This window comes from Lathamus discolor, chromosome 21, assembly GCF_037157495.1.
Source record: "Lathamus discolor isolate bLatDis1 chromosome 21, bLatDis1.hap1, whole genome shotgun sequence".
NCBI classification, from domain to species: domain Eukaryota; kingdom Metazoa; phylum Chordata; class Aves; order Psittaciformes; family Psittacidae; genus Lathamus; species Lathamus discolor.
This window is the reverse complement of record NC_088904.1, coordinates 4,949,396-4,960,365: the sequence shown is the minus strand read 5'-3', so window position 1 is coordinate 4,960,365 and position 10,970 is coordinate 4,949,396. Positions and strand designations below refer to the sequence as shown.

Here is a 10,970-nt window from a genome sequence, read left to right as displayed (position 1 = left end):
GCCCCATCAGCCATTGCGGCGCGCCGCGCCTGAGGCTGGGTGAAGGGAGCCAATAGCGGACGGGGTTGTTGGCAGGGCGGTGTTGGCAGCAGCGGGCGGAGGGCGATGGCAGCGCTGGGCTGCGCTGTGGGCCGCAGGTAACCCGGGCGGGCAGGGAGTGGCGTTATCGTCCCCCGGGTGCGCTGTTCCCCGCCGTGAGCACGCCCTGGGCTGGGGAGGGACGCGAGGCCCTGCGGCAGGGTCGGCCCCGTCCCTCATGGCTCCACAGGTCCCGTTACCGTCCCGCCAGCGGCAGCGCCGGGCGCGCAGCTCACTCCTCTGATGGTGCTCTTCTCTCTTCCCAAAGGTTTCTTCTCCTGCAGCACGCTGCAGCCGGCTCTGTCCAGCTCCGCACAGCCGCTGTGCTCGCCGGGTCCCTGGAGCTGCCCCTCAGAAGCCACCTCCCCTTCAAGCCGGTAGGAATCAGCCCCGTGTCCCCCTGGACCCACCAGCAGATCCGCACCAAAGCGCGAGGCAACGAATATCAGCCCAACAACAGGAAGCGCAAACGGACCCACGGCTGGATCAAGCGCATCAGCACGCCGGCGGGCATCGAGGTCATACTGCGGCGCATGCTGAAGGGCAGGAAGTCTCTGACCCACTGAGGGCTCTGCTTGTGGGGCAAGCCTGAAGCTTTGGAGTGACCTGAGTGGAGTACTAGTGCCGAGGGAGGTTGCACACACGCGTCTGTCGTGTGTCAGGAGAGCACGAGGAGTCATGCTGGCTCAAGGGGAGGCCTCGGAGGGTGTTGGTTTAATGCGTGTGTTATGAATTGTAATCTTAGTGTCCCTCTGTATGTGTGATTCAAAGAGAAACTGCTGAAAACACAAGCTGTCATTAAAGCCCAGCGCTAATTGAATGGAAAACCACTGCAGTGCCTCTGCCTGTTCCGCTCCCCTGAGTTCCTTCATGATCGGGCCGCTGGTTTGGGGCTGGAAATGGGGTGGAGGGGGTGTAATTGCCTTGTGGCCGCTGCTAATGAACCGCCTGATGAGCGGCGCCTCCGATAAGGAAGGTCGCCGGTAAATAGGGCAAGAACTACATTTCCCAGCGTGCCCCGCACTACATCCGGGTCCTCCCGCCGTGCGCCACACCCCTTCCACCCGTCCGCTCTCCGAGCGGGCATTTCCTGCCTCTGCCAAACCCTGCGCGATGAGTGACAGGCGCGGTGACCAATAGAACGCGAGCGCCGCGGGGCGAGGGCCAATCGCGGCGCGCGGGGTGGGCAGCGGCGGGCGGTGGGCGGGCCGAGGCGCGGCTCGCACGGTAGCGGCGGTGAAGATGGTAGGTGCTGCACCCCCCCCCGAAATGGCGGCGCCCCCGGCCCGCTGCCGTGCCGGGGCCGCAGGCCCTGGAGCCCTGGCACCGCCGCCGCTGCCGCCCCGCCGGGCACGCTCCGCTGCCCCGCACAGGCCGGCCACGGCGAGGTCGCGGCCGCCTTCGGCCTTCGCAGGGCCCGCACCCTGCGGTGCCCCGGGCCTCGGCGCAGCGGGGCAGGGGGGAGCTGGGGCTGCGCGCTGCGGGGTGGGTGGTGCCGCGCTGCGGGGACGGGGTCTCCCCAGGCCCGCGTGTTGCGCGTCTCTAACGACCGGGGTGTGGGTGTTGCTACGGCCCGAGGCCGGGTGTGCCCCACCCGCAGCCACCCCGGGGTGGCGGGGACCCCCCCCGGGCTTGTGGGGATGAGGAGGGGAGGGACGCCCTGAGCGGGGGGCTCGGCCCTTCCTTGGGCTGGCAGCGTGAAGTGGTTCCGCCCTGGCAGTGCGTGAGGGTTGCCGGGGGCACGGGCTGTTCCCCAACACTACCGGGGGGCGAGGGCTCCTCCGGGCCGTGAGGCCGTCCCCACCTGCAGGGATGGGGGGCTGCCAGGGTGGGGGGTGTCTGGAGAGCAGCAGTGGGGGCTCAGAGCACCCCAAGGCTTAGGGTGCTCCCCCGTCCCCAGGGTGCTGTGCACTGAGGGGCCTGTGGAGGGGGTTCAGGCCTTTCTGTACTCCCTCAGCAGCAGCAGGCAGTTGAGCTGGTGGTGTTAGACTGTGGTAGCCAAGAGGCTCCTAGGCTCCTTCCCTCCCTTTGCACCAATGGGAGAGAGTTTTCCTTGTGTCCCTCCAGGAGCTCAGGAACCAGGATGAGAGCAGTCCCTGTGGTCTCCATGTACCGCGGTTGAGAGTTGAGGTGGCTGTGCCCAAGCCTGTGGTCATCAGTTCTCTCTAACCCACAAGCATTGTGCTGGGGCTGAGCCCTTGCTTCAACCTCTCTGTGTTGGGCCTTGTCTTCTGGAGCTGTTCCTTTCAAAAGCAGGGAATGGGGAACAGAATATGGGGGAGGTTTCCACCTTTTTGCTTTTAGATGAGGACTGTTACCCTCCTAGGAAGCCAAGCACCCTTGCTGATGCAGTAGCTGCATCCCATCTCTACCTCACTTCCCCAGTTGTAGAAGGAACCAGTGTTGTCTTGGAGGTTGCAAAATAACACTTGTTTTGAGGGGGTTTCAGGGCCTTTGCCCTTCCTCAAAGGCTGTGAGGCATCTGCTTTGTTTGGTGCTGGGCTTTCCCTTCCAGCAGCTTGGCCAGGAGGAAGTTTCTTTGGTTAAAGAGTGGCAGGAAGCACCTGGGGAGTGTTTCCCCATGGGAGGTGTTGACCCAGTGTCCCACAGGGCTGTGAACACAGCAGTGACCTCCTGGGGCTTATTTACCTGCTGCCCTTGGAGCAGCTACAGATCATTGCACTTGGAGTATTGTCTCCTTCTGAATAGCCAGGAATGTGAGCCTAGGCACTTCCCGTGAGGGGGGGATTGGATCCAGCAGGATTAGCTGTGCTCCTCAGCTGGACTGGAGATGAGTGCTCCATGTGCTGAGTTGGAGAAGCCTCATCTGCTCAGTCACTTTGGTGTCCCTATTGCTGAGCACAGGAAAGGTGGTGGCCGAGAGCCAGGGACCTGTTAAGAGATGAGTGTTGTAACCTTCCTGCTCGAGATCCTGCTCTAGTTTTGGGGGCAGCGAGGGGGGAACCCCACATTCACCATTTAAATTGCATTTGGGTTCATAATTGTAACCGTGTTCACAGGACGTAACTTGCTCTCCTGGACGTAACTCTCGCTTCTCCAGTGTGGAATCCCTGTGGAGAGCTAGAATCCAGCCTCTTTCCAGGGAGATGTGGGCTCTGCTGGACCAAATCCTGGCTGGAAAATAAGGAGTAGCTTAACATGAGGAACTTGGGGCGAGCTGTAGCTTATTGAAGGGGTACTCGAAGCTGTGCGCTCCCAAATAAGAGCAGCCGTTTCCCATTCTTCTAAATGGTGCTAAACCCAATGAGTTACCAGGTTCTGCTGCAGGGGCAGCAATCGAGGCTGTGCCTGGCTCTGGCTGAGGCTGCCGGAGCCATTGTCCTGCACCAGGAAGGTGAGATGGTTTGAGGTGTAAGAGGGTGTTTTTACAGCTCCTTCTCACCAGGGTCGTGGAATTAGTTCACTCTCAGTAGAAGTGGGAACAGCAGAACCCATCAGGACAGAGGTGGGAAGTGCTGAGCTGGTGGGATATGGATTCTGTCCTAGGGAACCTGCAGGTGAAGGCGCAGGGAACCAGTGCTGGGGGGTTAAGATGGGCAGGAGGAAGCTGCAGTTCCCTGTTTGAACCCAGGTTCAAGGTTATTCCTAAACTCAAGTGTATGGGAAGGGTTGAGCATGGAAACCAGAATGTCAGGGGACTTGTTAAAACCAGAAGTATGAATCGTATTTCTTTCTTTGGCCAATGGTGCCTCTTGGATGTGAATGGAAGATGGAGGGTTCATAATGGAGGGTTCACTTGCGTGAAGTAAAAACTGCCTCTTTCCCCCCGGCAGCTTCATGGCAACATTTCTGGGTTGCTTCTAACTCTGAAATTAAATGATTTCTCAGCTGCTGCTTCACTGTCCTTTACAAACTGCTTCAGAACAAGGGGATGTATGTCCTGGAGAAGAATCCTTCCATGGTCAGTGCAACAGGCTTGGAATCTTGCAGCATTTTAATGCAGGTTGAATGATTGAGAAGGAACATTTTGGGGCTTCTCTCTCTTCATCTCACATTTATTCCCCATCTTCTCTTTCTTTTCAAGACATTTCTCCCATCATCCTTTGTCTCTGCTGTGAGTAGAGGGGCTCCACCACACTTTGAAGCTCAGTTCTCTGTTTGACCCCAGAATATTCTGCTCCCACCTTCCTCTTTCACTTCAGAGAAGGAAATGCCTGTTCTGTGCTGCTGTGGCTTCAGTAAACCAAGAGGGCTCTGCAGGGTTCCTGTTCAGCAAACAGCTCTGCTGGGCTGGGTGAGCAGCAGTGCAGGACTTGGGGTTAGTTTGGTTTGGAAGTACCAAGAGCCTTGATGTGTGCAGGATGGGATCTTTTCCAAAAGATAATGAAGTGGAGCCGAGCTGATAAACCTGTGATAAGGATTGGGCTTTGGAGGCTCTCATTGCTCTGTGGAACCAACCTTGCCTATAACGAAGAATGTGAACTGGGAAGGTGAAAGAGCGACTGTTTTGCTGTGCTGGGGTGGTCAAGGCCTCCAGGCAGTGGTGTGGCTGTGGCAGTTTCTGGTGTGATGTTATGGTTTGTGCTGGTAAATTACTGCTCATCAATGGTGCAGATGTGTCTGTGTCCAGGCCCCCCCGTTGGACACGTCCCTGCCAAAAGAGGCTGAATCAGCAGCTTTCTCACTGAATTACTCAACTTTGGGGATAGAGCGAGCCAGAGAAGCTGTGGCTGCCGCATCCCTGGCAGTGTTCAAGGCCAGGTTGGACACAGGGGCTTGGAGCAACCTGCTCTAGTGGAAGGTGTCCCTGCCTGAGGCAGGCGTTGGAACTGGATGAGCTTTAAGGTCCCTTCAGGCCAAACCAGGGTGGGATTCTATGAAATGCAGAAGCTGGGGATTGGCTTTAAGAAAGCAGTTTGGGTGGGTTTCAGTATCCAAGAACCATCTCCCTATCTGGGACCTGGCAGCATCCTTCAGTTCCTGCAGCTCTTTATCTGAATGACCTAAGTGGCTCCTGCAAGCCAGTGATCACGTTCCTTCCTCACCTGCTTATTTGTATCCTGTGTCTTTCCAGGCAGATTTTTTGAAAGGATTACCAGTCTACAACAAAAGCAACTTCAGCAGATTCCATGCGGATTCTGTATGTAAAGCATCAGTAAGTATTGCCACATCCTCTGGGGGGAAGGTTTCCTTGTGGGGCTCAAAGGCTGCTTGACTAAAAGACAATTCCAATGAGGCTTTTTGTTTCTTAAAACCCGTGTGTTATCACAGCTGGGAGTTCATCAGCTGAGCTTGGCAAGGCCAACTTCCTGCTTGCTTTGGTGGGGAATGTGGCTTACATCAGCCAGACCACATCTGTGGTACTTGTATTATTTCTCTATTCTTGAAGAGTCCTGAAAAACATGTCAGAAACTGGACCTTCTCCTTTCTATGTGGGTGTTAAAAAGCTGGAGCCTCACGGTGTCCCACAACCAGGGCAGGATATCACAGTGCACTTGTAGCCTGGGTGAACAAGGGCCTTTTGGTTGATTTAGTTGTGCTTGCCTTAAAACTCCACCTTGTTGTTGTCCTTGTCTTGTAACTGTTGTAATTCCTCTACAGAATAGGAGACCATCAGTGTATCTTCCCACGAGGGAATATCCATCTGAACAAAGTAAGTGCCCTGCTAAAGTTGTGAGGGGTTTAATAACTTGTGACAGATCTAATACTCCAAACCTGGGGTACACATAATCCCCCTTGGTTTAAACTTCAGATGAGGTGATAATTTTATGAAACCACCATGCCAGTGATGAGCAGAGTGTGTCCAGTTCTTGGGTTTGTGCTTTTGAATGCTTCTGAAGCAATGGGTGTCCCTTCATGCTGTCCTCTCATTAAGAAGGACCATGGGAAGCAACGTGGCAATTACTGCACCATCTTTAAAGTCATCTTTAAAATGGAATCTCTGAGCCTTTGATCTTGGACATGACCTGGGTTTTTCTCTTTCTTGACAGTCATAGTAACAGAAAAGACAAATATCCTCTTGCGCTATTTACATCAGCAGTGGGACAAAAAGGTATGCTTGTATTTCCTTCAGCATTCTTGATGAGCTCAATACTCATCACAAATTTGAAGAGTTAGTGAAAAGAAAGAGCAAGCTGTGCTTCAGGAAGAGCATAGTGCAGGGAGGCTTTGTTTGTAAAAAACCTCAAACAACTTTTCCTTCCCTTCCAATGTGAGGGTCATTAACTCAGTGTTTAGTCTAGAACTTGAATCCTGCACTTCCAGCTCCCTCTCACTGCGGTTTTCCTTTGTGACCTTGGCAGATAGTCTCCCTGTGCCTCTGTGGCTACTTTATGGTGAGAGTAAAGCTGCTCTTAGGTCGCAGGGCTGTGAGGGGGAGGCAGATGAGCTTGTGCAGAACTTGAACACACAAGGATGTGTAAGTTCCTTGGGTACAAAATCTGAGCTCTCATATGAGCAGCACATAAATGTGCTTTAGACAGCATTTGAGACTGAGAACCTGGGATACCTGGATTGAGTGTACTGGGAGCAAGGTGATGGATGTCATAGGAGTGGAGATGTGGAAGCAGTGAGTGCAGTCATGGCTAGAGCAGAGGTCGTGGAAGAACATGGAGAGAGGTAAAATAATCAGGAAACTTGAAGCTAAAGAGAAAGGATTTGTGTGTGACAGGAGGGTTTGGGAGATTCTGAGGTGTTCAGGGACTGCCTCAGAGCAGTGGGAAAGAGGATCTTAGGTTTATGCAATATTTGAGATCTAGAACTAAAAGGTGCTGAGATCAATGATGGGTCAGTCCCCCCGCCAAAATGTCAAGAGCAGTGTAGAAGCAGCATCTTTTGGCTTTGGGCAAAACCCTCTTCAGTGCTTGCTCCTCCGGTGTGTCAGGTCATTGCAGCCGAAAACTTCTAGAAACATTCTCCTGATAGTCCCACCCGAATCCTGGCCTCTGGAGAATTTCACTGTTCCTTTCTCTGTCCAAACAGAATGCAGCAAAGAAGAGAGATCAAGAGCAGGTGGAAATAGAAGGTGAGAACTCAGCACCACCCCGGAAAATCGCTCGGACAGACAGCCAGGACATGAATGAGGACACTTAAACTCTTGGCTTCCTCCTCTCATACTTTACAGGCGCTTCCTGTTTTGTCTCCAAGTGTGTAAATTTGCCCCTTGCCCCGTCTCTCCCCCCTCCACTGTGCAGCCCAAGCCACTTCTGACTTCCCGGGAGCCAACATATTTATTTTTTCTCTGTTTTTTTTTTTTTCCTCTCCATTTTTTATTTATGCCGTAAACCTGATGGAGCGGAGGTGGAACAATGGAGTAAATGCTGTAGTAGAACCTTAGTTCCTCCTTTTGAAAACACTGTCACTTTGGCAGGTTTTGAATCTGTTACCTATTGCCCAGGTCTAGCCATGGGAGCCTGGGTAGGAGACATGGGTTATCACAGAACCCTTCAGAGATGCACGCTCTCTACGTACCCACTGACCTACTGCAAGTGGTTTAACTCCTCTTTGGATGTGCCCAGGCCAGACATAAGTGCGGGGCCCACCATTATTCCTCCAATATTCTGAAACTGGCACTGCACTAAAACAAAACCCAACCAATCTACATCAGTGTCCTTCAGGGTTATGTTGATCTTAGCAAGTGTGTTGTCAACTTGATCAATCAGTTGTATTCTGGTCTGTTGTGTAAGGGCCGCTCTCCTCTGGTGGCATGCGTTATCTCATGCATCAGTGCACATGGAGAACTCAAGTGAAAGGTGTGTGGCTTTTGTTGCTCTGACTTTCTAACCTTCTCTTCGTCTTGGATGGACTGATCTGTGCAACTTCTCCATTGGAATAAAAGGATACTCTTCTACTGTGCCGAGTACTTGATCACCAGTGTGTGTAAGCAGCGGCTGATGGAGACAGCCTGTGGCTGGAGAAGTCTGGGAGCATCTCAGCAACGGGATGTAGTTTGGGCTCAACTGCCAGCTCCGAATAATGGTACGTTGTGTTGCGCTGCAATAGCAGAATGGAGTTGATCAAAATATGAGCTTCCATGGTCTCTGGTGAAGACCAATTCCTCTTGGACTCAAGACAGTTCAGTGCCTGTTGCCTGGAACCCTTCACTGACTCTTTGAGAAGAGCCAAACCAGAGGCCTGTGAGTTATCTGACTGGATTCAGAGGTTCAGAGACTCAAAGGAAATGAGCAATGTAACCTGAAGGGGACAGGAAAGGTGTAGCTTAGTAATGATGTCTTGTCTGCTCTAACATAAGAAGCTGACTTCACACTGTGTTAGTCAAAATTGTCACATTTATAGCTGTGGGGTTTTTTTTCTTCCTCGTTAACAAATCCTAAACACCACGAAATCACAGGAATGTTGTTCTGGAGATCCTGGACAAGCCTCATTCCGAGTGGCTGCAGCAGCAGCGAGCTTTGAGGGGTTCTACTCTCCCTTTCTCCATGGCATTCCCATTCAACCCAGGGCCACCACGTGTTCGGGTTTGGGAGCGAAGGGAATGCAGGGAACGCGGAGGGAGTGAAACTTGCTGCCAACCATAGGTTGCAAGGCAGACCCTTAGGAAGAGCAGGGCACAGCTCACATTGCAATTCTAGATGTACCTTTAGGCACCAGGTTTCTGATGCAATGAATTTAACTTAACACCAGGTAGTTTAGAACTTTGTATCTGCCTCAAAAACAAACCCCAACCAACCTTTTTGCTATGGCAGTAACCTCCAAATTACTGGAATGTCGTTGAATATGCCAACTGTGTTGGTGAAGATAAAATAGACATGGGTTTCTGTATGATATACTGGTGATGGTAAGAGGACTCCATGCTGTCAGCAAGTGCTTTTGTGCACAGTGCAAGACATTGAAGATCACCGGCCTCGTGGGGTGAAGCTGAAGCTGAAGAAGCCTTTGAAGAGCTGTGAGATACCAGAGGAAGAAATGGATGTGCAGCTGGTGGTAAAGTGTGACCAATCTGTGTGTGTAGCAAAGCTGGAGAGCTGCAGCCTTGCAGCAATGTCTGTACAGTGCTTTCAAGTTGTAAAATGCTGTATAATTCGTGGTGGATCCGGCAAGGTTTGAGCTTTGCTGACTATTCTGCTAGCCAGAGTGATGTACTATTAAAGAGAGTTGGCAGTTCCTTCCTGTTGTAAACCCCCGTCTTTGTTCCCTCCGTGTCTTTTACAGCTGGTCTTGGTGGTTATGGGAACCTTTGCCAATATTTCAGTGGTTTTAGGAGGTAAAAGCAAGTTGCCTTTTTCAAGCAATTGGGAAACACTGGAGGAACAAGGCTTCAAAGCACTGTTAAGTGTCCAGCTGGTTGGGTATTGGTTTTGTTGCATCGGTGCCTGTGTACAAGCAGTGTGGATTTCTGATCCCTGCACTGAGGCTCTCTACATCCCACCTGAAGCCAGAGCTCCCTCGCTTCCTCCTTCAGGCTGCTGCTGGCTCCAGTGCTGTCTTCCAGCTATTGCACTTTGATCCTATATTCTTGTCTGTTTAGTACGTGGTAAGTGTCTCGGGTTTGAATGTTGCATGGAAGGTCTCATTTGCCTAACTGTGACTTCCTGGTGCCTTAGTGCATTGAAACCAACACCAACAAATGTTGACAAACCCAAACCCTGGGGGTTTGCTGACCACACTGTGTGTATAATACTGAGCTCCTCTGATTCCAACTGTTGTTATAAAGTGACTGAGATTTAGCCACCCTCAGGGGGTTTTATATCTGTCTGCATAGTGGTATTTTTATTGTTTCTGTTACCAATGTATACTAAAGGTTTGGGTTTTTAAATGAAAACTTGAGATACTTGTCAGCAATCAGAATTCTGTTCTTTTTTTTTTTTTTTTTTTTGAGTTGAATAGCACCTCTTTGCTCCAAAGCCTAACAGCAGAAGAGTATTCCTCCCTGCAGGAGCAGCCCCTTCCTGCGGACTGTCCCCTTCTCAAGCCTCTGTCCTGTGTTAAACAGCACTGGAGCTCGGCCCCCTGTGAGCAGTTAGAAACCTGCTGGGTAAGTTCAGACCGTCAAGAAGCCAGGCACTGCCTTTTTCTAACATCAGGAGACTGCTGTGCAGGGAAACTCAGGTGTTTTTAGGGGAAACTCTTGCTATTTCATGCTCACGTCTTCATTTTTAGGGGAGATCTGGTAACAAAAACTACTCACGTAGAGTTGGAGATGGGAAAATGATGAAAGGGAAGATAGGCTTGAAGGTGGTGTGTGAATTCACAGCTGAGGGGACGGGTCTGTGGTGATGGTTGTCTCCTAAAGAACACTGAGCAGCAGGATGGAGATCCAGGCTGGGGGCTGCTGGTCTCCCCTGATGCTGCAGCATAGCCCACACCAAGGCTGTCTTGGGTCTAAACTCTTTACCATGGGAGTATTTAAGGTGGGCAGAAGGTTTTCATAGCTGCATTTCATTACAAGAAAACAGGCTTTTAGAATCATTTAGGTAAGTTAGGTCTGATTTTAAACCCACAACTTGTTTTCTTAGTCTTGGCAAGACATGAAGCACCAGTGGGGTTTGGGGTCGTGGCTTGCACAGCCACTGTCTGTAGGGAGCTGGTTGCTCAGGTTGTGATGAATCCTAAGGCCACACTTAACCCATGTGCTGTTTTCTGTCATCCTGGTCAGTGTGCCCAGCTGTTTGTGAGCTCCCATGTGCGTGGTTATCTGGGGTAGATAGCAGCTCTGCCTTTGGAAGGGTGGGAAGTTGGCTTTGGAGTGGGATCACCAGAAAAGGGGCTTCGTCCCCTCCCCAGCAGCTCAGTTGTCAGGGTTTGGGCTGTTTCATATGAGCAGGTTTGGAACATGCTGGACACCCTACAGACCAGGTTTAACTTCAAAGCTTGATGTTTTGGTGAGCTCCTTGACACTGGCCTTAAGAGCAAAGACTAAGCAGGAGGCTTGGGTTGTCTTTTAACACCGCAGCTACCAGCTGCATTACCTC

At 51.8% G+C, this 10,970-nt stretch overlaps 2 protein-coding genes across 4 annotated transcripts; both read left to right on the top strand.

Annotated features, from left to right (window-relative positions):
- The first annotated feature begins 50 nt into the window (after positions 1-50).
- On the top strand, positions 51-905 carry MRPL34 (mitochondrial ribosomal protein L34). The gene is made up of 2 exons (XM_065658770.1): positions 51-137; positions 347-905. Exons 1-2 carry the CDS (start codon positions 106-108, stop codon positions 642-644), a joined length of 330 nt encoding a protein of 109 aa, XP_065514842.1. The 5' UTR covers positions 51-105; the 3' UTR covers positions 645-905.
- A 350-nt stretch (positions 906-1,255) lies between these two features.
- Positions 1,256-9,163, top strand: DDA1 (DET1 and DDB1 associated 1). Of its 3 annotated transcripts, none has more exons than XM_065658768.1 (5): positions 1,256-1,323; positions 5,114-5,194; positions 5,641-5,692; positions 6,030-6,091; positions 7,021-9,163. In XM_065658768.1, exons 1-5 carry the CDS (start codon positions 1,321-1,323, stop codon positions 7,129-7,131), a joined length of 309 nt encoding a protein of 102 aa, XP_065514840.1. In that variant the 5' UTR covers positions 1,256-1,320; the 3' UTR covers positions 7,132-9,163. The 3 variants fall into 3 exon arrangements, with proteins under 3 accessions (XP_065514840.1, XP_065514839.1, XP_065514841.1); XM_065658767.1 differs by lacking the exon at positions 1,256-1,323 and adding an exon at positions 2,580-4,000; XM_065658769.1 differs by lacking the exon at positions 1,256-1,323 and adding an exon at positions 4,128-4,333.
- The last annotated feature ends 1,807 nt before the right edge of the window (positions 9,164-10,970 follow it).